We start from the raw sequence: 25,854 nt of genomic DNA, 5'->3' as shown, positions 1-25,854 counted from the left end.
GCCCTACGTCTCCTTATCGGAACTGCCCCCCCCCCCCCCCCCCACCAGCAGGCACAGTACGCTAACTTTATATAGATAGTTCACATTCCCAATATACTTTTAAAGCAAAATAAAATAGTAGGAGCGTTCTTATCGTAGTGTCGGGGCACGCACGGGGACGCGCCGAGACGCGCTATGCGGTGCAGCCGGCGCCCAGCGGGCGGCGGCCGGGGATCAGGTGGCCCGGCGCGGGTCAGTCGCCGACCGGAGACGCGGGCTGCGGCGTACTTGTACCGACTTAGTTAACGACTGCTGTTAAAGACTACTTTTTGCTGTTGACTACATTTTGCGCATCAACTTTTCGCCCCCTATGAACTATTTGCTTGAACTTGACTTTTTGTGTGTTAACTTTTAGCGTGTTGACTTTTAAGCATGTTGACTTTTAGCCTGTTCTTTTAGCATGTTGACCTTTCGCGTGTTGACTTTTAGCGGGTTGACTTTTAGGCGTGTTGACTTTTAGCGTGTTGACTTTTTGCGTGTTGACTTTTTGCGCGTTGACATTTGCGTGTTGACTTTATGCGTGTTGACTTTAGCGTGTTGACTTTTAGCGCGTTGACTTTTTGACATGTCGGCTTTTTGTCTCTTCGACATTATGTCTTTTGACTTCTTGCGTGTTGACTTTTAGCTTTGACTTCTGGCGTGTTGACTTTTTGGCAGGTTGACTTTTTGTTCATTTGACATTTTGTCCTTTGACTTCTTGCGATGTTGACTTTCTGTCTGTTGACTTTATGTCCTTTGACTTTTTATCCGTTTACTTTTAACGTTTTGACTTTTCATCCGGGAATCATTATCGCCCCACTGACAAATGACCGGTCTTCCCTCCCACTATTTTCCCCACTGACCGTTACCCCCTATCTATCGACTTATGAGGCCGCCAGTCGGCACCCACCGACCTATGTGACCGTCGGGCGGCACCCACTGACCTATGTGACCGTCCGTCGGCACCCACTGATCTATGTGACCTCCGGGCCCGATTCACTGACCTGGCTATGTGACCTCCGGGCGGCACCCACTGACCTATGTGACCTCCGGGCGGCACCCACTGACCTATGTGACCGCCGGGCGGCACCCAGGCGCCGGCGAAGGTGCGCATGTGCGCCGACCGGCAGGTGAGCAGCACGGCCCGGTCGGCGCTCTCCACCATCACGCAGATGCCGACGTTGACGCCTCGGCCGGCGATCTCCGGCGGCAGGAGTCGCGCACGCGCGGCGTCATGTACAGCACCGGACAGCAGGTGTTGTGCTGAGGAGCACGGCAGGCAGGTGAACGGTCCGCGCCGGAACTCCAACCCGGGCCCCGGAAAACGCCACCCGGTGACAGGTGATGCCTGGTATGCTGTCAGTTAGCGACCTGACCTAGGTCGGTCACATGACCGTTGTCCACAAATAGACGCGCTCTGCCGGTGATACTGACAGTGCGTTCAATTGTGTCCACCGACGATACGATACTGTGCAGCCGAATACCATGGGGCAATTTTGAAAATAAGGTCCTTTAACCTCGCCCGTATTGGTGTTTAAACAGCCACTAACGTAGGGTGCGGGCAGTGGCGCAGCCAGGGGGGGGTCAGAGGGTCAGCTGACCCCCCCCGAAATTTTTGTCAGGGGCCCGCTCGAGAGAGAGAGAGAGAGAGAGGAGAGAGAGAGAGAGAGAGAGAGAAGAGAGGGAGAGAGAGAGAGAGATAGAGAGAGAGAGAGAGAGAGAGAGAGAGAGAGAGAGAGGCCCTAATCTAATCGGACGAGCCCGCTTCGAGAAATGCCTACTGGGACACCACGGTGAGGGGTCGGCCTGGGGCCCCAGGTGGACGGGGCCCGGGCCCCCGGGAGAACGGGCCCGGCCCCTGGGAGAACGGGCCCGGGCCTCCTGGGTGGATGGGGCCGGCCTGGGGCCCAGGTGGACGGGCCCAGGCCCCCGGGAGAACGGGCCCGGGCCTCCTGGGTGGATGGGGCCGGCCCCCCCCCCCCGTTGATGGGTCCGGACCCCCGGGAGAACGGGCCCCGGGCCCCGGGAGATTGGAGAACGGACCCGGGCCTCCCGGAGAACGGGCCCGGGCCCCCGGGAGAATTGACCCGGGCCCCTGGGAGGAAACGGGCCCGGGCCTCCTGGGTGGATGGGGCCCGGCCCCCCCCCCCCCGTTGATGGGTCCGGGCCCCCGGGAGAACGGGCCCCGGGCCCCGGGAGATTGGAGAACGGACCCGGGCCTCCCGGAGAACGGGCCCGGGCCCCCGGGAGAATTGATCTGGACCCCTGGGAGAACGGGCCTGGGCCTCCTGGGTGGATGGGGCCCGGGCCCCAGGGAGAACGGGCCCGGGGCCCCGGGAGATTGGAGAACGGGCCCGGGCCCCCGGGAGAATTGACCCGGGCCCCTGGGAGAATGGGCCCGGGCCCCCTGGGTGGATGGGCCCGGGACCCCCGTGGATAGGTCTGGGCCCCCGGTAGAACGGGCCCCGGGCCCCGGGTGGACGTCGGACCCCCGGGTGAATGGGGCCCGGCCCCCGGGAGAACGGGGCCCGGCCCCCGGGAGAACGGGGCCCGGCCCCCGGGAGAACGGGGCCCGGCCCCCGGATGGATGGGGCCCGGGCCCCCTGGTGGACGGGCCCCGGAGCCCCGGGTGGACGGGGCCCGGAGCCCCAGGTGGACGTGGCCCGGGCCCCCGTATGGATAGGGCCCGGGCCCCTGGTTGAATGGGGCCCGCTAGGGTGACCCGCTTGCTCCGCAAAGCGAATAAGGGGTATTTTCGATCGGTGGGCGTTTGGTTGGTCTTGTGTCCGTGGGTGATGTATCCATTTCGGTTGATTGCTTTTTGACGGCTAAGCATTTTGGATTGGGAAAAAATATCCATTGCATCGAGGTGCTCGTGTCTGATAAGCATGCGTTCTACTATAGAACATGTCATGTGTAGTTTATAACAACGGTTGACGTAGGTTATTGAAAAATGACAGCCATCGATGAATTCCTATGTAGAGGTTTCTAACATTTATATTTTTAAGAATACTGTTGCTCGTCATGCAAAAGCGATGATTGGATTTTGGACAAAATTGAATGGTCTTCCCAACTATGCCATTTTCAACTGTCAACCGTACCAGGTTATGCAGTAAAACCCGTGTAATTAAGTAAGTCATTAACAAATACCATTCTCTCCAGCGATTTGTTCCACCTTGTTTTTGATCAATTAGCTTTTCACAATTTTTCCATGAGAGGCGGTACATTTCTTTTGCCAACAGGCGTTGTTTGAACCCGCTCCGTCAAACAGTCACCCGAAAATAGCATTAAGTCCCAAATCTGTCCGAAACGTAAATTTCCCAGCATAAGTGCCCTCACGGGTGCACGTGGCGCGTGCCATCCCTGCACCGCACACCATTCGATAGCCCTTTCGATTCTCTACACGATACCCCGTGGCGATTGGGCCCACGGTTACCGAGATACTGCACGGGGACCGGACCAGTGTCTGGCAAATTTAGTCATTTTCGCCCGATTTTGCAAGCCGATTTATACATACATGTAAAGTCCATAACGCGAATTTGCACTTTTTGAGCACGCGTCATGTGCTCGCTATCAATCCGATCGAGCTGAGACCCTCAAAGGCACGTTGCCCATCCTTAATCTATAAGTTGCGCAAATTTCAGCGCACTTGGCGCAACGGTCGGGCCCGTACCCCGCGCTAAGTAACACCATGCCGGGACCTCGATAGCAGACAGAATCTACAGGGTGTCCCATAAGTTCGTTCTCACATTTTATTTGCATGTGAAACAGAGTACTTTGCGTTTTGATATATTTATGACCCCTCAATGTGCTCCCCATTTAATAGGCAAACACATGAACACATGCTGCGGCATGCTAACCGGCATGTTTGGCTGCATAGCAGGCTTAAAGTTAACCCAGACTGACTTGACATGCGCCGTGAGCTCCTCGAGGCTGGAACAGCGCTACGCTTCGACGAGCCTAAATTTCAGCATAACCAACAATTTTTTATGAAATTTTGATCCGATGAGGTGCCTGGCATGTGGTCTTGCCACAAACGCCTGTCACAGTCTCCTTCCACCGCTTTTAAGCTTTGCTTGGCCTGTGCACTGATGCACTGTCTTGCCTGAAGATGGGCCTACGACCTCTCGGATGCCATTTTCTCCTCTATAAATGTGTTCATACTCGCGGTTCGAGTTCAGCTTGAGGGCTGAAACTCCTCCTAGATTTTCTTGGAAAAGCATTATGCTTCCCAAAGCTGTTTCTGGGACACCAATCGCAACCTGGTCAGCGTCTGGACGCCTATAACCCCACAATACCGTGATCTTGGCCTTTCGCATAGGAACATAACGGGACGAAACGGAGGCCTCCTCCTTCGCCCTTATGGGGTTGTTTTCGGGTTTGGACGGGTGTTTCATCTCGAACGTGGACTAGTTAGTCCAGATGACCTGGTTGATGTCCTCAGCCCCTTAGTTTTTTTAGCCTCAGGCATAACGAAACTCATGTTTGGCCATTTTAAGACGTTTTTGACTGTTTTGAGCCCTCCGGTAAGCAAAGCTTTAGTCACCTTGAGTTATGTACCCCGTAAGAACAATTTTAGACAGCTGGTAATCCATCTTGAAAAGTCTGCTTACCAACTTTCTAACCCCTTGACCTTTTTGATGGCCACTTTGGCGCTACACAGTTTTGGCCACATGGCTCACTCCTGAGAGCTGACAAAAAAGAGGATAAACTTGCAATGATTGACTCCCGACAAATCATCGGTGTCACTTGCTGACTGTGCGTCCAGTTAGCGATGGACATTGTCTACAGACTGGTAGGCCTCAATCACCCTCAATCGTCGCGAATGGTCACGTGCTGACTAAATACCGAGACGTACCCGTATTGGAGACCTCTATGTTGCGGCGTTAGCCGTCTGTGTAGGAAACGGGCTCTCTACCAAAAACTATTTTGTCTACAGAAATTAGTTACTGTGGAGCATATTTCTACCAGCCATGGCAACCACGTAAGCTCAGTAACGAACCAATTTCAGCGTGTCTTTAAGCAAGAGAGCCTAAAAACGTAAAATGTAGGTGAGAACGAACTTATGGGACACCCTGTACGTCACCACATCACCACGCCACAACAAACCCGGCCCATGGCAATACATGTCCCATATGAGCGCGTTAACTCTCGCCGGCACAGGCCATTCCGGCCATTTTGCGTCCTTCGACGGCACAAGAGGGGGGGGGGGGGTGGTACGACCCCTTCGTGTTTGGCCCATGATCGAGCTAGAGCTTCGCGGGAAATACGAGCGTGTTCCCCGTGACGAGAGGAAGCCGACGATACCCAATTTTAAGGTTCTTGGTCATTGGTTGACCTTCCAGGTCAGGTCAATGACCGAAAAATCGGGAAAATCGGGACCTGTTAGAACGTCGTTAATTGTGGCTGCTATAGGGTTTTTCGGGGTACTGATCATGAATAGTTATCATGTTAGTTTTGATAACAGATGAGGTCTTTATGCATTTAAGCCAGGTCGGGTCAGGTCAGGTCAGGTCAACCAGTAGGGGTCCTGCCGGGTATTCGTAGTACCTACGTGCCAGCCGCCTCTGGCAGCTTCGTAACATGTTACGAAGGCACCAAAACTACTTCGTAAATGTTCAAATGGTTGCTAAATTCGGATTCAGCTCCAAAAACTAGCCTGGAAACATGCATAATTCGAAAAAAGTACCGAGGTCATCATAGGTCAATGACCTGACCTGACCTTCAGGTGACCTTGACATCCACCCTAATGCATGGGAGCAGCATCAACTCACATGTTTGAATGCTTGAAACCACGGAAAGACTGCAAACGCGCGGCTAGTGCGAGCCGGCATACGCCGAATCGCGATTCTGGCCAAACATGGTCTCGGAAAGTAGGTCACAGGTCAAAGGCCATTTGGGTCAGGGTCATGAAATTTCTAGGGTAGGTGTAAAACTGATCAACGCGAGGGTACTGAAAGTTTGGTTGCGATCGGCCGATTTTTACCCGAGTTATTCGCGAAAAACCTTAGGGGGGAGGTTGCATCATCCCCTCCCCCCTGTGCCGGCGAGGGTTAAAACTGCTTGTGAGCGAATTCACGTAATGAAGAAGAATAAAGCACAATCTACTACAGCAGCCAATAGATGACTGAGTTAGGACAGGCACGTAGGACTGCTTAAATCTTGTCCGGCAGAAGCAGACAACAGTTCCGTTTGCATATATGCTATGCATATTGCGGAAGGGGCACATTTCGGCCTCGAAAGATACGAATTCATACGTCATAGTAACATATTTCTGTCATGGTCAATTCACGTGGAAATTGAACACCGGGTGATTACCGAGCTATTGTTCTATCAAAATTTTCCGATTCAAACTCGCTCACGGTTATCATGCAGGTAAAGGGGGCCCGCTCAGCAGAATGCGTATGAAATATGGAAAGATTCTGAAAAATGGGTGGGGGGCCCGCACACTAGGGGGCCCGCTTTGGAGGCGATGACCCCCCCGAAACGAAATCCTGGCTGCGCCACTGGGTGCGGGAGAGGGCCCGTCCCCCTCCCCACCCCCACCCCCCTCAGCCGTTCGGCGCCTGGTCGAGCTGGATCTTCACGAAAAAAAAAACGAGTGTGCTGCCCGAGACGAAAAAACCTGATGATATCCACTTATACGGTCCCAAACCATTGGTTGATCTTCCAAAGTTCCAGGTCAGGTCAATGACCCAAAGTCGAAAACACTGGGACCAGCTGCTACAACTTCTTTAAGGGAAGTTGTGGCGGGTTTTGGGGTCCTGATTTCGTCTTTGGTAGGTATTTGCTTTTGTTTGATCAAAGATAAAGTATTTATACATCATTTAGCGTATGTTGGCTCAGGTCAGGTCAGGTCGACCAGAGGGTGTAACGCCAGCTATCCACATTATTTGTATTTGTATTGTATTTATTGCATACCATCAACAGGTCCGGAAACCCAATAATAGACGGAGTCAGACATATAAAAACAATAAATACGACACACATTGTTAAAACTTCACACTGTATGGCGAACGAACACAGACAACCACTTCATAAACCGAGAGCACCTTCCAAAAATATCCGCTCCAGGAGTCACCTGTTACAGGCTATTAATCCGACGTGGTAGACGGCAAAACAATCCACCTTTGATGGTGCCTACTCTGGCGGCTGGGACATTAAAGGTAGTGTGCCAGCTTTCTTGGACCGTATGGAGTTAATGGCCCAGATAAGGAGAACCGGATTTTTAGAACTTATCCATACCTTCAAAACTCATGGAAACGTCTTAAATTCTTCAAATTTTGAGTACCTACCCCAGTGCGAAATTCGCCCCGACGGGTTGTCGGTCGTACCCCAACCACATTTCACACCACTATGAACAATAAATGCACACACTGAAATCGCTATTACCGATATGCTCATCCAATCAAGTTTCGATAAACCCGTTCATCATCATCTCCTGCGGTTTCGAACACGCCTGTTAGGTGGCTTCTGATGCTCGTCGAGGTCGGAATTTCCAAATACGCGTGGTGCGTCGGGCCGCGCGCTCTGACTTCGGCCAAGAAAATGCGTCAGCTGATCATTGTCATTTCTGCCACTTGCGTGTGGTGAAATGGGGTCATAACTTATAAGACGGCTTTTTCATATCAATTATTTTACATAAAATCATATTTCAAACCATAAATAATGTTCGACAGCCAAATAAAAGAAACAATACCAATACGGGCTTACAGTTTAAGGCTCGACATTGTGTTGTCTACGATTAGACAGCTGATAACTCATTCCCGTACGTCGTATGGTCGTAACACTATAATGACCTTTGCTTATTGTCACAAGTGCGCCGCATTCGCGATTGTTGCCCGACGCCTGTTTGCAGGTGAGCCCACTACAGTTGTTATACATATCTAAAAACCGAAAAACTTTTAGGCGAAAAAGGCACTATTCCAGGCCCATTTTTGATTTTTTTTGCGATATTAGGTAAAAACAGAAGCTTCTTATCCTAGGAAAAATAAAATGGGAAATCTTTCAAAGGTGGCACACTACCTTTAAGACAAGGTTGCGCGCGAGTTGCCCTGGCTGGGACAGCAAGTCCGAAGCTGCCCAGAATTTCCACGGAGTCAACACGACCCCCGAAGACGCCATGTAGGAAGGCGAGGTCATGTTTCGCCAGGCGCTGTTTTGTGGTTAGAACGGCGAAGTGGAGCAATAGCTGTGCGTAGTCAAATGAGTTTGAAGGGCGATTAGAGTTAACAGCTATCCAAATTAAAAACTTATGCTGGACCCTGTCCAGTCGCGCCATGTGAGACACTGCGGCGCCCGACCAAATAATGCTGCCAAACTCCAAAACAGAACGAACGTGAGCGTTGAATGCCGTAATAAGGGGTGCTGGCTCGAACCTGCGCCATGTCCGCGCACGTGAGATTTGGAGCGATCGCAGGTAAGTCCCCAAGGCACGATTCGCCCTCCCGACGACGTCATCGATGTGAGAAGCGGAGTTCAATTTTGAGTCCAGAATAACGCCTAAATCACGCATCTCAGATACGCGATCCAGGGTGACATTGCCAATGGAGTATGACGTCATGACAAGCTTTTTACGCAGAGCAAAGGTGCATTTTGCTGGGTCAAGTTTTAGTTTCCAAACGGTGGACCAAGAAGATAGGATGTCTAAATCGGCCTGAAGGGTGACAGCATCGTCGGGAGAGCGAATCCGCCTCAGCAGTTTCACGTCATCAGCGTACGTACATCAGGCATGTCGATGAGATAGAGGACGGAACATCGTTGCAAAATACGCGTACAATGCCACTGACAGTTTCGTCACATGTGGTGTAGGTACCAAAACCATTTCTCAAATGTCCACATGAGTGTAAAAATCAAAATCAGCTCCAAACACTTCCCTAAAAATCGTAAAACTCGATTAAATCGCAGGAGGTCACCAAAGGGCAATGACGTTGACCTGACCCTCAAGTAACCTAAGCATCCACCATAATGCACGAGACAAACATCATTTCCCATGTTGGCAAGTATCCAGCCACAAAAAGTCTGGAAAGACATGGATATTGGATATCATGCCCCGACACAAAGAATCGCGATTTCGGCGGCCGGCCTGACGTGTTCCCGGGAAACATGTCACAAGTCAGGGTAATGTGGGTCAGGTTCATTAAATTTTCAGGGTATGTGTAAAATTGATGATCTGATGGACACTGAAAGTTTCGTCGCAATCGGCCGCGTTTTTCACGGGTTATTTGCAGAAAGCCGAAGGAGCTCCATCTGACCCCCAACAAGTATGAGTGTCAAAGGTCCCAGGCAGATCCTGTTTTCTTAACCCTCGCCCGTATCCGTATGAAGGGGGGGGTCTAACGGACCCCTCGGTTTTTCGCGAATAAATCGCGTAAAAAGCGGCCGATCGCCACTCAACTTTCAGAACCTTCTAGTTGATCAATTTTACACCTACCTTGATAATTTCATGACCCTGACCCCAATGCCCTTTAACCTGTGACCTATTTGCCGAGACCATGTTTGGCCGGTATCGCGATTCGGCGTATGTCAGCTCGCATTAGCCGCGCGTTTGCCGTCATTTCATGGTTTCAAGCGTTCAAACATGTGATATGATGTTGGTCCCATGCATTAGGGTGGGTGTCAAGGTCACAGTGTATATGTCAAGGCCACCTGAAGGTCAGGTCGGGTCATTGACCTTTGGTGACCTCGGTTCACTTATTCTAATTTTACATGTTTCTAGGCTAGTTTATGGAGCTGAATTCGAATTTAGCAACCATATGAACATTTACGAAGTAGTTTTGGTGTATTCGTAAAATGTTACGAAGCTGTCAGAGGTGGCTGACACGTACTATGTTTACCCAGCAGGACCCCTACTGGTTGACCTGACCTGGCCTAAATGCATGAAGACATCTGTGATCAAAACTAACATGATATTTGTGATCAGCACCCCAAAAACAACCTCATAACAGCCACGCTTTACGACGTTCTACCAGGTCCCGATTTTACCCGACTTTTTGTGTATGTATGTATGTATGTATGTATGTATGTATGTATGTATGTATGTATGTATGTATGTAATATGTATGTATGTATGTAATATGTATGTATGTATGGACATCAAAAGCCTCCCACAAAAAGCGTGGCGATTACGGCTTTTGGGTCACTGACCTGACCTGGAAGGTCAACCAACGACCTAGGATCTTAAAATTGGGTATCATCGGCTTCCTCTTGTCACGGGCAACACCCCTCCCCCCCCCCCCGTATACATTTGAGGCTGGCTTAAACACCAATACGGGAGAGAGTTAAGAAACAAACATGTAAGGAGCATGAAAGTCATGCTTTCATGAAACCAAATGCCCATATGTTCCAAAATATGGCTTTGCAGCTGGTTGGGTAAAATCAAATATTGTCTGTTGCTATTATCCCATGAGATTTTATTCAATGATGGAACAACCACCTTGTCACCAATAAAAAGAACAGCAAACAAATAACCACCATCACATGACCACTGGTCTGAGTACAAGATACAGATACAGGTAACATGTCAAAACAACAACACAACTTTACAAGCTAAGACATCACAATTCACAGCAGCAACTAACCTGAAGAAGTGATACAGTCCATCCATCTTTCCTCAGTGCTTCAGTTTCTGATGCTGAAAATGGAAGCAAGCAATTCAATCATAGCTAAGCCCAAAATATGGCATTGAGCACAAAAAGAATACAATTTTGAGTATTACAATCACATTGCAAAAAAGCAGCAGTTAACATGCCTTACCCTAGCAAGAATTCATGTGCAGTTTCTTGTATTTGGATTTGCAATGTTCATTCTTATTCAAGGTGTAATATTGAGGCATTCCATTCAGTTAACTGTTCTCAAACCAAATATACATCAGTAAGAGAGCATGTTTCATGCCAAAATAAATAAAATAACAAAGAACAAAGAGCAAAGCAAAAGTTTGAGAAAGTTAAACATAACAAATGATCAAAAGCTTCAACAGAACATCAAAAAATAAATGATCTCAATAAAAAAACACAATCGTAAGAAGCCAGGCAAACATTGAGAAGAAGTCCTTTCGTACCCTTTCAGAGTTTCAGCAGAAAAATTGAATTCAAAAGTCCATTGCATGTACAAAGATTAACAATATAATGACATACACATTGAAATAGAACAAATTTATGCAATGTGAATAAAACCCACACGTAATGGTAAAGGTACCTAATTTACACATTACCTACCCCAACACTGACAAACCTACCATCGCAATTGCAAAGGCAGCATAGACTCACGGATTTACCCAATAAATACCTCATCACACAAATAAAAATATTTATTTTAAACTTACATGATGCTTTGCAAATAAGAATTGAATCAGCTGCAATGTCTTGTTTAATTGCAACTAGTCCATTCACATCCTTATAGCCAAATTGATCCAAGATGCAGTCCTTGAATGATGCTAATCTTCGACTGTTCCTTTCAAATATGTACAACAGTATTGCTCTGTAGTTATAAATAACACTCATAACTGATGATATACGAGCTTGTAATGCCTTATTTCACGTTGTCCCAATCCTCTAACATATTCAATTTATATCTGAACCTTAGTGTGACCTAAACTCATAATTTTCATTTTTTAAATAAATTATAAGAATCAGTCGGGGAAACTATGGTAAAATCTGCTATTTTTAGCAGTCTGCTATTTTTAGCAGAAATCTGCTAAAAATGGGTACGCATGTGACGTCATCGTACCCAAATATAGCAGATTTGGGTACGGCCCCATTCAAAAGCAGATCTGCACCCTAATTGAAGCAAATGCGCATCAAATGCCTGGCAGATTCATGATGAGAATAGTGCTGAGAGTGATCTCTGCTATTTTTGTTCAGATCAGACTATTTTCAAATTCATTATTTGAAAATAGTCGGATCTGAACAAAAATATCAGAGGACATTCTCAGCACTATTCTAATCATGAATCTGCCAGGCATTTGATGCGCATTTGCTTCAATTAGGGTGCAGATCTGCTTTTGTATGGGGCCGTACCCAAATCTGCTATATTTGGGTACGATGACGTCACATGCGTACCCATTTTAGCAGATTTCTGCTAAAAATAGCAGACTGCTAAAAATAGCAGATTTTACCATAGTTTCCCCGACTGGAATGAGGGAGTTCTATAGCCTTGAGCATGAGATGCGTTGTTTTTTCAGAAATGTAGCATTCGCGGCATGAACGTAGGCAATATTTTTACATCCCTATTTCAGACTTTTAAATTTTTGTTTCAATTGATCACGTCAATTGCCTTTTAAATAGGCCAAATAAATTCATTTAGGTAATTTAAAAATAAAAGATTATGTAAAATAAGATTATCTCGAAGACCTAACGAGAATAGTATTGGATTTGCTCGTTTTTTGAAAGAATGTGACTCAAAAGCAAGGCCCCTCAAAAGCACTTTATTAGAATGATGTCAATATCCTAAATATGTGAATAAAAAAAGCAAATATAAGTAAATTTTGTTTAATTTTAGTAAAAAAATATTATTAGGCAGCTTAAATTTCACAAAAAAACATAATTGAAACAGAAAATGCGTGTTTTATTTAATCTGACGTCATTTATAACAATGAGCGTTTGTTACCATTAGGAGTCAATACACCTCATGCTTGAGCCAAACCAATTTCTACAAATTCGACCGGCGTCCATTTCCTTTGGCTTCCGCCGCGTGGTCGCAGGAGGCGCCCGGCTCCCAATTTCTCGAAAATTACGATATATTGCGTTTTATTTGTATAACCTAATATGGGGGATGAAGCACCGTCTCCCCATAATGGGGGTCCACCGCCACTTATGGGCGATGGTGGTTCAGGGAGTCCCGGTGGTTTCAGGGGAAGGGGTCGCGGCGGATTCGATGGCCGTGGACGCGGTGAAGGCCGTGGCCGTGGAGGATTCAGAGGCCGAGGTGGTGGAGACCGTGGACGTGGCGGTGGTGGCGAATACAGGGGAAGAGGGGGCCATGGCGGTGGCGACCGGGGGCGTGGAGGTGGAGAGTTCCGCGGACGCGGCGGCGGAGAGTTCCGGGGACGTGGAGGCCGTGGAGGACGAGGGGGCATGGGAGGCCCCAGGAACCCAGAGGTACGTGCTCAGATGTAAGATCAGGGCCCTGTTCTATGACACGACACTACAGTGCGCTGCGCTAAGGTATTGGTGCAGCGTTTGAGATAAATTTGCCTCAATGATCCGGCGTTGTGAGCATCTTGAGTTTGTTGATGTTTCCATGGAAACCCAATACACTGATGCATTTGGCGCACTGTCCTGTCATGGCAGTGAAATGGGGCCCAGTGGTCTGCTTGTGACATTTCAGGCTGTTCAGTTGCTTTTATCCTGCTTTAGGCAAGATTCGTAGAGTCACAGTTTTGGCATGTTCTTGTTGACATGGAGGTCCTCTACTGATGTGCCTGCTGTCCTATGATTTTGATTTTATGATTTTGAGTTACATGAAGTGGTGCAAGAGAAAATGTAGTAGGTACAGTGCTAAAACTGGCTTTTCTGCCAGCCTAAGCTGGTCAAGTTCCCTTTTTTGTTTCCTTTGAGAGAAGGAAGATGAAGGAAGAGGAACTTTATGCACAGATGCACCAGACATGTGCAAATTAATGATGAACTGAATGATGTTATGACCCTGTTTCAGTTAATTCCATCATGGTACTGTGGGCTTCAGTGGTGCAGTGTAGCCACAGAAAACAATTTAAGTCCTGTGGCACAACTTTCAGACTTTTGTGTGAGCTGGTGGGGATTTTCACCCTTTTGGCAGGTTTGGGCCCACCAGACCAGCAGGAAAGCTTCTGGAGGGTCTTTATGATGCTCTCAAAAGGAGCTGCCATTGGATGCCTTAAGGCTAAGGACTCATTTTTGTACCTGAGCTTCAGGGACTAGTGCTTGCTATTTAGGGCCCTGAGTCAAACACTTATGACCTTTCAGGTGCTCCTGCCTGCTAGGCCCTTGCCTGCCACTGAAGCTGAAGGCACTTAGGTGGCCTCTGATACTCTACCCCAGACTCTAACTTCAGTCTAGGCTCTAGACTGCAAAGAATGGCAGTAGAGTTGCTGCTCCAGCTCTGAGGAAAACGTGCAACATCCCACACTGAGACTTGGAATCTGCAACTGCAAACACTGAAAAAATGACAAAAATTATCCCTTGGTATTTGGAAGTGTTCCTACACTTGTATTGCTCCAGAAACTAATAAATGGACCAGTGCAAGGCTGCATATGACAGGCTGAATATTCAGGGGTAATAGTTGGAAATGCCTATTTGGCTGTTGCATTCCCAGGGAGTATACCACTGAAGGATACCATTGAAGGTATTTAAAAATGTGTGTCAATTATAATTGGTATGCATTATTTGATTTGAAATTGAATATATAATCTAAGCAATCCTTTAGCTTAAAAGATGACGTAAGCCAATCAACCCATAATGCTGGGTGCAATGCGTGCAATAAACATTAAACAAGTTTGTTGTGATACCCTTCAAGCTCTGACTGGATAGTGATAAGTCAGGCTCGAAGTCAACCAGAATCTTGGCTCTGGCCTCTGAGCATTGATTGATCAAAATGTTCGTGAGCTGTTATAGTGATAAGTGAACCCAGCTGTGGACCAATGGCCCACTGGCGCTCCCTGCCAGGTCTCCATTACATAATATAATCGTTCTGGGTGGTGTTGTACAGGTGCTGTAGTGTAGTGCAGCACTCTTCCACAATTATGCCTGCATGCTCTTGGAAAATCTGCACCACACGGAAAAAGTTCACGTAGCACCGCGTGGAAAATCAGCACTTATCAGGGCCAGGCCTTCATCGAGACCGACGATATATCATCGAAATCGTGATACGCGGCAGAGTAGCCCAGAAATATGGCAATAGAGGCAGCAATGTAAATCGCCCAAGAAATGAACCCACACCAGGGTAATCTTTGCTGTTGGATTTTTATCAGCATGGTGCTAGTTTTCTTATATATGGAAACTCATTGCTATTTTTTCTTGGTCTCTGATTAGCCCATCGCTCAGACCACATGATGAAAAGCAAAGAAATGCCAGCAAGGTGGCAGCCTGTTGATGCAAAGCGGCGGCCGAACCTAGGCTAAACCGTGCTTACACCAAACTAGGCTGAAATTCTGCACCAGCCAGCGACAGTCAAACAATCCTTGAATTGGCACTACAGAATTAGGGATTATGTATTTGTAGATGTAAAAAGTGAAATGTAGAAGTATGATTGTTCAGTGACCGAACTCACTAATATTTCGTTGTCATGAGGAGCGGCAGTGAAGTGAAACATTTTACCAGAGTGGACCCAGCACCCAGTACTCAACATGAGCGGAAGTTTACATACTAAGCAGTCAGAACAGCAATGCAGCTCAGGGTCTATGCTAAGTGAGCTTAGCACTTACAGTCTGGCCTTATCACTCCACCAATCAAAACACTAGAGCTTTTTAATGACAAAAGTATAATTATTGGGAATGAATGACGTGTTGCAGGTAAGTTTTCGTATTTGAGGTCGAACTTTGGATAATTGTATCCGGTCCCCTGGCCGCTCGGACGGACTCTCGGGTGCAGCGGCTCGGTGAGTTTACTGACGTCCGGTGTCTGCCTGCTGTCAGGACCGGCTGAACGACAAGCTGCAGCAGATCGGCGGCCCCACCTACGACCTGCCCGTCAATGACAACAAGGAGCCCAAGAAGTTCACCAACAAGTGCCGCCTGTTCGTCGGCAACCTGACCGACGACACCACCATGGACGAGTTCCAGGAGATGTTCTCCGTCTTCGGAGAGATCGCCGAACCGTACATCAACCTCGAGAAGGCGTTCGGATTCGTCAAGCTGGTAGGTGGTCTTCTACCTGTAAATGGAATATGATGGCATGGTTGTTAAATGTGCTGGTTAGCTATTTGAACTGAATTTATAGTAATTCTGAACTTAACTCATATCAGTAATTCTTCTTCTTAAATATTTTAATGCGTTTTGATAGTATAATATCGGTATGATAGTATTCTTCATGGTGCTGCAATAAGCGTGACGTAGTGCTCTACCGGGTGGCCCAGAAAAAACGTTCCGAACTTTGGAGGCCTGTATATCAAATACGAGTACAAATAGCGAGCCAAAATTTTCATCAAGTTTGCGTCATTTCTTTGCGCATTGGTATGCCAATTTATAACACTATACCATCATTTTCAAGCTGGCAATCTTGAGTTGAATTAAGCAAGACCTTTTTGCTTTTTTTGCCAATGTGAAACGATAGTGATGATTGGGTTAGACGTCCCATGTTATAAAAAAAAGAATAAAAAATAGAGCACGTGAATGAAACCAACACGTATGTTCTTATTTTAAATATTTTTGTCTCACTTATGTGCCAAATATTCAAATACTGAACCAAAATGGTGCTCATGGATGTCATTCGTTTCAACACCAAATCATGTTTCGAGCAGGAGTGGCACGATGCATGGATTACTGCTGATTACTCTCCTTTCAGTAGATCAAACAGTAAATCGACCGGATAAGGAAAACAAACTAAAGCAGACTGGTTCCTGTGCCAGAAGACCACAGAATAGCTTATGAAAAACAACATTGCCAGCAGATGCCAAAACAATATGGTTGAAAAGCTACCTTTTCCCAGGAATGTCAGCCAGGAAAGCATTTGAGCCACAAGATGGTTAGAAAACTGGAAATTTCTTCCGATGCCGCTGGCACAGAGCCATCGTGGTTGCCTGAGGGAATGTGTCATCCTGAGACCCGAACCATCAATGAGACTAGCTGCCAGTAGAAGTCATGGCTCTAGGCCGCGGTGCCGCGGGGTGAAAGTGACCCGTTCACTCACATTTTTTAGTAAACATCGGAGCAAAAAAGTAATTTTTACATGGCATGCTTGAAACACGAACCATTTAAAAAGTTATTTACCGAACACCATGAAAATCACACCATTTACTGAAAATGTGTGCCGCATTGACTATTCGAAGTTTCAAGGTTGTATCTTTATCACTTTCTGAGAAATATTGATTTAAAGTTGGAAACGTTTTTTCTGGGCCACCCGGTATATCGTTCTGTAAAAATGGAGCCAAAACCTATGGCCAAAACGCCGCCAAACATGTGGCACAACAGGTTCCTACCATACCGCCCTGACATCTCAATGAGGCCTAATAACATTTATTTCTGCGGACAGGATTACCGCGCCAACGCGGAAAAGGCACGCCAGGCCCTGAACGGCACCATGCGTAACGGCCGGATGCTGAAGGTGCGCTTCTCGGCCATGGGCTGCACGCTGAAGGTGAAGCGGCTCTCGCCCTGGGTCAGCAACGAGCTGCTCGAGCTGGCCTTCTCCATCTTCGGCGAGCTGGAGCGCGCCACCGTGGTGGTCGACGAGCGCGGAAAGTCCACCGGCGTCGGCATCATCGAGTTCGCTAAGAAGCCGTGCGCCCTCTTCTGTCTGAAGAAGTGCACCGAGAGCAGCTTCTTCCTCACAGAGTCAGTACCGATTCATACGGCTCCCAGCAGCCATAAGCTGTTCCTCCTACTCAAATATGTCGAAAAAATATTGTGTTGCACGTTAAAAAATGTATGTCTTTACGGAACAATGCTTGGGTATCTTGATTATGAAGACTGCCAATGTTTCTCGTTTGCCAATTGGCATTACAATAGTGTGAAACATTGGTTGCGATCGTTCCGCCTCTGACCGTGTGTCTGACCGTTCGATAGGGGCCTCTGTCCGGTCGAGGTGGAGCCGATGAACGAAGAAGATCTGGAGGACGGCCTCTCCGAACAAGTGCTGCCCAAGAAGAACCACGAGTACATGCGCGAACGATCGGTGAGTCCATGGACGTCCATACTGGCGGCCATGAGGCTGTGATGGGTGAATGTTTTCACTGCGGTTTTGTGGTCGATTGACAGTTTCAGGAAGTATGTGCGGGCATATTCATTAATCAGAGAAATGTGATCAGAGGTTTCAGGAGAACTGACGTGAGAACACGTTTCTGTTGGTATAGTTAGCTTAATCTATGGATACTGGTCCGTCCCCTCTGCGCTATACACCGCCGCTGACACCGTCCCGTCGTGACAGGTGGGGCCCCGTCTGGCCATGCCCGGCTCGTTCGAAGCCGAGTACGGTAACCGCTGGAAGCAGCTGTACGAGCTGGAGAAGCAGCGCCGCGAACAGCTCGACCAGGAGATGAAGATGGAAATGGAGAAGCTGCGCGACCAGATGGACTTTGCGCGCCGCGAGCACGAGACGGAGATGCTGCGCGAACAGCTGCGCCGCAGAGAGATGGAGCAGGAGCGCACCAAGAGTGACTGGGACGTGCGCCAGGCGCAGCGCGAGCAGGAGCGACGCCGCATGGAGGAGGAGATGCAGCGCCGCCAGGAGTCGATGCAGTCGCGCATGCGCCAGTCCGAGGACGACCTGAAGCGCCGCCAGCAGGAGAACCAGCTGTTCATGCAGGTTAGTTGCGAGCGAGCGGTAGCGCGGGTAGCGAGGGACTAACGGGAATGATGCCACCTGGCTAAAGTCAGTGCAGCTGCTCGCTTAGCGCATGTTTATGCGTGCTGGTATTGACTGTGATGTCGGTCGCTTATTGACTGCTGTTTTGTTTCCCGCTTGCTTAGCTTCATAAAACAGGTAACGTAACTGGGTGAAATACCTGAAAGGAGTATGCACCTTGCATGCGCGATGCGTCTGCCGATCATTGGTCATGTTCATTGCCCAGCAGCTTCAAAAATGTTATTTCCCGCTTGCTTTTTCACAAAGTAACCACCAATGATTTATCGCATATTCTACCATAATGGCTATAAGCTTTAACGAGGTGGCGTCGTAACGCACCTTCCTTTTTGTCGGGAAACGCCTGCATTATATGCTAATCCTGTAAGTGCACTATCCTTATCTGCACCGCCCGCCGTGCGGAGCCGGTGAGTGACGCCCCGGCCCGGCTCTGTGCGGCAGGCCAACGAGCTGAACAGCCTTCTGGACCAGCAGGAGCAGGCCATCTGGGACGGCGGCGCTGGAGGAGCGGGCGCGCCGCCCCCGGGTGCGGCGCCCGACGCCGGCTACGGCAGCGACGTGTGGACCGGAGCCGGGCAGGAGCAGTCGCCCTACGGTAAGCAGAGGGACGGGAGCCGGGCAGGAGCAGTCGCCCTACGGTAAGAAGGGGGACTTGTGGACCGGAGCCGTGCAGGAGCAGTCGCCCTACGGTAAGCAGAGGGACGGGACAGGGCAGGAGCAGCCGCCCTGCGGTAAGGAGGGGAGGGAGACGTGAGGGTGTGGGAGGGGATGTGTGGTAATCGAATAGCTGAGTAGCTGAGAGGGGCTTCGTTTAGTGGTGGGCCGGGCAGTATGGACCGGAAAAGCTGCTGTGTGTGATTGGTGATGGGGTGGAGGGGCGAGTTATAGCACGAGGAGGGGGGGGGGGGGGTTCAGGAGGATTGGCGATAAAGGGATAGAGTTCTATGGTGGGAACGATCGTAAGAGGCATGTGGCTCACTTCGGAGTACTGTCGCAGAATGGTGCTTATTTCAAGATCAGCATTCAGAAAGCACGTTACATCTGACTGATCTGACCCCGTTCTGTATACCTAAACGATGTTGTGGTTGTCTGTCACTATCAGCAGCGATGAATAAAACAAGACCCCATAATGCTTGACCTGTTGGCTGGAGAGGCTATTTTCTACATGCCACGTGATTACTGATCCCGTCCTCCGGGGCTAGGTAATGACTCGAGTACCCCAGAGACCGATGTGCTGGCGCGCCGATCGGGTGGCCGCTCCGTGAAACTGAGTGTCTGTTTCTCTTCGCCAGGTGGACCGCCGCCGGGTATGGCTGGTCGCGGAGGACGTGGAGCCGGCCAGGTAAGCTGACTAATCTGCTTCCTTTGTGATATTGTCTCGTAATCTTGCTCATGCAAAATCGTTCGAATCGGTGTGTGAGACTATGAGTGTCAGAGGGAGGCATTTTTTCCACACTTGAAGTATTTTACCCGACGACTGGCTTATGTCGTTCATTGTGACCACCGATCTGGGTGCGATGCATTTGTCGGTTGCCGCGGGTGGTACCCTTGTCGAGACTGAGCTCTGACCCTCCATCGGCAGGTGGGCGGCATGGAGATGGGCGGCTTCGGCGCTCGCGGTCGCGGCGCGCCCCCGCCCGGTTTCCGCGGCGGCCGCGGCGGATTCCGCGGAGGACCCCCGCGCGGAGGTGCCGCCGGCGGACGCGGACGACCCATGGAGGAGGGAATGGGCATGGACTTCCCCAACAAGCGCCCGCGCGTGCTGTAAGTGCCGACTGGCGGGGCGCGCGGCGGCAGCGGTGCGGAGAGGCGGGCCGGAGGATGGCCGCTCGGGTACACGGAGACATGGAGATCAGAAGAGAGGCCACGGCGCGGGCTGAGCAGACCCGCTGCACCGGAGGAGTGCGAGTGTCAGAGTGTCTGAGCTGTGTGTGTCTGTCAGAGTGTGAGTGTTTGTATGAGAGCGGGTGCGTGCGCTCGAATAGGTGTCATCCAGTTTCTGCATCCGTATGAGAGCGGTTTTAGATGCGTTTGTCACGCGGTCATCCAGTTTATCGAGAAACGCTCGGAAACCATCGGCACGTCATCGGTTGTTTTCATTGTCCGACCTTTGGATATCATTTTGCTACGGACGACTCCCAGTCCCGTTTCATGGGGCGACATTGGGCCGCTCGTGTTCCGTGTACTCCCGTAGCTAGACTCACTGCATCTGCGCGTCAGTCCGGGTGCCGCGATCTGCTCCGCTTCAGAAAATATACCGAAAATCATCCATCTTGTTTCTAATCGAATACCTTATTGGGATGTTGATGACAAGGTGCTGAAGGAACATGGCGGGGATTATAATTTCGTCAATAGACGCCACCGGGAGAGGCTGGGACTGGGATGCTGCGCTGCGAGTCTCAGATAGCAGTAGCAATTGCGCCTGGAGCTCGCATAACTCTTGCATGCTTGCAATAATGCTCCTGGATGGCGCCAGCGGTGTGCGCCTGGAGTTATGCTGCGCCGCGTGGCACGAACGTCAGTTTGTTCATTGGGTTTCGTCGTCTCGGGGTTATAACTGTCCAAGTTACGTGCGGGCGTGCGGCTGAAGTCGGCCAGCGGGCACGCGATGGCTATTTCTGATGTTTGGATATCCGATCCATATCATGTATAGTAAAGTCGCTGGGTTCTGTCGGCTAATGGACGAAAAAGGCGCAGAGGGATACTGACAGACCGCTCAGCGGTGCTTTTCCTTCAGTGAAGCGTGGAATCTATACTCGTAAATACTTCAAAGGCAGGCAGTAACATTCAGCTCAGGGTCATTGGTGATCATATAACGTGACTCATATATAGTTTTTTTTTTTTTTGCTCGGCCAGTCTCGAGCGGTGGCCTTTTACCTCTAACGTGCTTGTGCGCCATAGCATATTCATTTGGTGACGTCTCCGGTCGGCTTATGACGCCAAACGCGGTCGGTGTATCTGCCGCCTATCTTAAAAAGAGTCCTGAGTCCTGCCTGGGGCCGAGCAACGCCTTCCTTTTTGGCGGAAAGCGTTTTAAATTTTTTTGCATTATGTAACCAGCTGACCTTATTGACATATGCTTTGCCACACTTTTTGTTGTCGATGCTTTGGCATCTGTGACATTTGTATGCAAGGTGATTCCGTGAAAGGCAGGATACGATGGCCCAGCTATTTTCGGCAGTTTATGCGATATCCGTTTTTATGCTAAAATCATGCGTATTTTACAACCTGCCCACTGCATTCAAAATGAATTTATTCAATTGTGACTTTATGTTGAATGGCTCGTGCGGTTCGTGCGAATGTGTGATATACGACTTAATTATATTTTATTGGCTCACAAAGCCGGCGGGTAACGGTGCAGGCAATATGGATGTCCCCGAAAGGGCCCTCACGCGGCCAAATGCCCGTGAAACGGCGACGGAGGGATCAGGCGGACAAAGATCCGATGACGTCACTGAGCCGAGGCCATCAGCGCCGCGCCGTTAGAGCGCTGAGACTGGGAAGACGCGCCACGCAGGACTGGAATGGGGACGTTTGTACGACTCGTAACAGCAAGGCATGTAGACCGGTAAAGTGCGCATATTCAGCGCGAGTAGGTATATGTAGTATCCAGGACTCGACCTCCAGACAAAAGCATAATCATACCGAAAACTAAATACGTGTTAACAAAATGCCCTGGGAGATGAGTGGTGTGATTATTTTCTGCGCTTTTCAACAGCCTACAAAATCGACTGTAGGGGAGAGTTGGGCAAAGCGGCCACCCATCGTCTTTGCCCTCCACAGCTGGCGTCAGTTCCAATTTATGGTTTCCAATTATGCCTACTTCTCTTCGCGGTCGTTCGAATGAGCCAAACCGGGGTTTCAGGCCCATCGCCATTGTTCTGTGAAACACGGAAAAGCATTTCTTGCCAGACTACAAACTATGTTTACAATTTTTAAATGTTATTATATTCCATAACCGTATGGCATTTTTATAAGCGTTCTTGTGTATGCATTGCTTGGTTATCGTACCCGTCTTCTACCAATTTTAATGCTGTTGAGTCACCCCACAAATAGCTGAGATGGAATATTATTGTATCGAACGGTATGCGCGGGGCAAAGTGGCCAGCCCCCAATGGCCAATTGGGCATAAGTTGTTTCCATCCGGATCAAAAACATTATTTATAAATTATCCTGGCCACTTCATCCTGGCTACTTTTCGGTTACATGAGTTTCCATGCAATGCAATTAAATGTTTTTCCATGAAAATCTTCTTTGTTTACCTACAGGTGGGAAGATGACAAAGTAAACATCCACCCTCGCTTTAACCTTGTCACCATCAAATGCCCTAGTCGTACATGAGTCAACTAATCTGTTTCTCATATCGGGACTTGAGAAGTCGCCGGTGGCCGCTTTGCCCCAGGGTATGGGGCAAAGTGGCCAATATGCAAAGGTTTAAAGTTTTGTCAATATCTCCCATATGTGAACGCCTTTGGAAATGAAACGCAGTTGATATTAAAGGCGATTTAATAGGGATCACATTGGTATAGAAAGATTCTTTCCGAGTTTAAAAATCAAGCGTCGGCATCGTATAAGAAGCGTTAAGGTGGCCGCTTTGCCCCACTCTCGCCTATTTCGGGTCGCCGAGCGCCCCGCTGTCAGAAGCTCGGTCTGCCCAGGGTCGACTGGGTCGACTGGGTCTTGGCTCCCGCAGACTGGTGACTTCTGCTCCCAGACTGGGGGGCTTCTCTGCCTGCACCGTCGCGCACACACCTTTGATATGGTGACGACTGGCTTTTTCCGCGCCGACAGTGGTGTTCCGATCATGCCTCGTCACGTAAAAGGCGTGGTCGCACCTGATTCGGCAGCTGCGGGCACAGCACAATAGAAGGCAAAGTCCTCGCCTTCTGCTTGACCGTGATGTAGGTACGCGGCGGCTGCTGACGGCTGCGTCCTCGGTCCCCCGCGACCAAGTGTTCTTACATGTTCCGCTGCTTCGGCGAGTCATGTTTCTCTATCGGCACCTCCTACGGCTACGACCCTATCGACAAAGGTCGATAGGGTCGTATGCGGCTTGGTTTGACGACCAGGACGAACTGGCGACGTTGCCGAGTAGGTACTTTTCCACAAAAGTTGCTAAGTTCACAGCACGGCACCACGAATTTAACAGAAACAGGCTGATAAAATGCAGACCATTGATGGCCAAGTATGTCACTGTATAGTTAGCCTATTTGCGCCACCTTTATTCTGACATTGTTTAAACACCCTTTCCAAGAAAATAGTATGTATGATGTAGTTATATGACACTTGACAGCCTCACTTGACACGCGCTTTATCTGTAAAACAAACTCCACCGCCTCGGACACCCTGGCGCGGCCGTCCGACTTCCATAGAGCCTTGGTTCCGACTCCGTCCGATCGGGGCCGTTAATCAGACGTCCGCGGCTGGCGCAGTCGGAGCACGGCGCACACTGCAGCTGTCTCTGTCACCCCGCCACGGTCCACCGGAGCCGACCGGTCAGTCGCAGTCGCGAGTAGAGGCTCCGAGCTGCGGCCACAGTGGCGAGTAGAGGTTCAGAGCTGCGGCCACAGTGGCGAGTAGAGGTTCAGAGCTGCGGCCACAGTGGCGAGTAGAGGTTCAGAGCTGCGACCGCAGTCGTGAGTGCCGGCTCAGAGCTGCGGCCACAGTGGGGAGTAGAGGCTCCGAGCTGCGGCCACAGTGGGGAGTAGAGGCTCCGAGCCTCGGCCACAGTGGCGAGTAGAGGTTCAGAGCTGCGGCCACAGTGGCGAGTAGAGGTTCAGAGCTGCGGCCACAGTGGCGAGTAGAGGTTCAGAGCTGCGGCCGCAGTCGTGAGTGCCGGCTCAGAGCTGCGGCCACAGTGGGGAGTAGAGGCTCCGAGCTGCGGCCACAGTGGGGAGTAGAGGCTCCGAGCTGCGGCCACAGTGGGGAGTAGAGGCTCCGAGCCTCGGCCACAGTGGCGAGTAGAGGTTCAGAGCTGCGGCCACAGTTGCGAGCTCAGACTCTCGGCTTGCAGCAGTCGCGAGCTCAGGCTCTCGTCTCGTATCAGTAGCGGCTCCGGGCTCCGGTCGCAGGCGGGAGCAAGGTACCGACTACCAACGAACCGCTTCCGGTTGCTAAGCGAGTTTATTTCATGCGTCAATCTCAGCGCTACTGCGTCATCACATCTCAGCTCGCACTTTAGCGATGCGGGTATGTCCCGCTCAGCATGTGTAACGAGTAGCTCACTCGTTTTGCGTGGCCGTTCCCGTCGATATGCCCTTCTGAGAACCTCTTGAGAACAGTCTGAATGTGGCCCTTTGATGTCATGAGGTGAATACCCAAACTATTGACAGGTGTGAACCGAATGAGAGGCGAGACGGACGTCATAGTTCTCGCCATTTTGTCGGTCCATTTGGATAGAAGCTAGTCAACTAGGATTCTAAACTTTGACAGTGGAGACCTTTGACCTTAGATAAGGGAGCTCATATGAGCAGCGATGCGCGGACGAGTAGCACACGGAGCGGTTTAGAGCAAGTAGCATACGTTTTTGAAAAAGCGCTGAAGAAGTCTTTCATAGACGAAACCGGTCCGCGTATTTATATGTAATTGCTACTTGAATATATTCGTATGCTACTTGCTCTTTACTACATACCTGTCCAATATATCTATATATCTACGGAGCGGTTTGTTTTGTAATGAGTTCTGTGAGAACAGTCCCAAGTCAGTGATTGGCGTCATTCTTCCTCCTGCACCGCCCGTGGCGGCTGAACGACGGCCGTGATGCTGCCTTATCAAAAATCGCTCGGTGACGACAAAATAAATAATGATTGCCATCCAATAGAGGTTGGTTGTATGTCCTACTTTATTGGCAATATGGATAACTTGACCATGAACAGCAGCTACCATGTGAAGCTGTATCGGGAGTCTGGCTGAGGCTGGAGGCACCTCGCTGGCACCCCGCGCTCGTTTGATGTTAGTGTTTGAGTAATGTCAGTGTGTGTTCGGGACTGCTCGCCCAAAAGGTCTCGACCTTCCAACTACCGACCTTTCCTCAAGGCTTAACCACCGACGCCCGATTGAAGCAGAAGTGGCCCAGACAACTGACGAGAACGTTTCAACACAGTGCCAGCCCCACCGCTCTGGCCACAGACGCGATACGATTATCAGCATTGCGGCACAGTATGATTCCAGGCGCCCGTCCGCCCCGCCATCTAGTGATAAAATTACAATGAAGCTGCTGTGCGGCGCAGCATACCATTCATTGCCCTGAGTCACCCTCATATCCGGGAGGCTGTATGCATTTCAGCAGTCAATTTATTCATACTTCACACCTCACCAATCGAGAAAAATGTTCTTTCCTTTTGCG

At 49.7% G+C, this 25,854-nt stretch overlaps 1 protein-coding gene and 1 long non-coding RNA gene across 4 annotated transcripts; one reads left to right on the top strand and one right to left on the bottom strand.

The window, feature by feature from the left end:
* Positions 1 to 1,092: 1,092 nt before the first annotated feature.
* LOC122375046 lies at positions 1,093 to 11,659 on the bottom strand. Its single transcript, XR_006255329.1, has 3 exons — positions 11,342 to 11,659; positions 10,599 to 10,651; positions 1,093 to 1,281 (listed from the first exon to the last, which is right to left on the bottom strand). It is a non-coding gene; the product is annotated as an uncharacterized LOC122375046 (long non-coding RNA).
* A 1,002-nt stretch (positions 11,660 to 12,661) lies between these two features.
* LOC122375045 (protein no-on-transient A-like) lies at positions 12,662 to 20,778 on the top strand. 3 transcript variants are annotated; one of them, XM_043354201.1, is made up of 8 exons: positions 12,662 to 13,115; positions 15,626 to 15,847; positions 17,181 to 17,482; positions 17,714 to 17,822; positions 18,075 to 18,452; positions 18,951 to 19,104; positions 19,802 to 19,851; positions 20,092 to 20,778. In XM_043354201.1, the coding sequence occupies exons 1-8, from the start codon at positions 12,783 to 12,785 to the stop codon at positions 20,275 to 20,277; spliced, it is 1,734 nt and encodes a 577-aa protein (XP_043210136.1). In that variant the 5' UTR covers positions 12,662 to 12,782; the 3' UTR covers positions 20,278 to 20,778. The 3 variants fall into 3 exon arrangements, with proteins under 3 accessions (XP_043210136.1, XP_043210135.1, XP_043210134.1); XM_043354200.1 differs by having other exon boundaries at positions 12,686 to 13,115; positions 18,984 to 19,104; XM_043354199.1 differs by having other exon boundaries at positions 12,686 to 13,115; positions 18,981 to 19,104.
* The last annotated feature ends 5,076 nt before the right edge of the window (positions 20,779 to 25,854 follow it).

Source organism: Amphibalanus amphitrite, unplaced genomic scaffold (genome assembly GCF_019059575.1).
Source record: "Amphibalanus amphitrite isolate SeventyFive unplaced genomic scaffold, NRLGWU_Aamphi_draft 001764F_arrow, whole genome shotgun sequence".
Taxonomy (NCBI): domain Eukaryota; kingdom Metazoa; phylum Arthropoda; class Thecostraca; order Balanomorpha; family Balanidae; genus Amphibalanus; species Amphibalanus amphitrite.
This window is presented reverse-complemented; position numbering and strand designations above follow the sequence as displayed.

Coding starts and splice junctions, on each gene's coding strand:
- LOC122375045 (XM_043354201.1), top strand. CDS start 12,783: ATGGGGGATGAAGCACCGTCTCCCCATAATGGGGGTCCACCGCCACTT. Junction 13,116..15,625: donor GAGGCCCCAGGAACCCAGAG/GTACGTGCTCAG, acceptor GCCTGCTGTCAG/GACCGGCTGAACGACAAGCT. Junction 15,848..17,180: donor CGTTCGGATTCGTCAAGCTG/GTAGGTGGTCTT, acceptor TTCTGCGGACAG/GATTACCGCGCCAACGCGGA.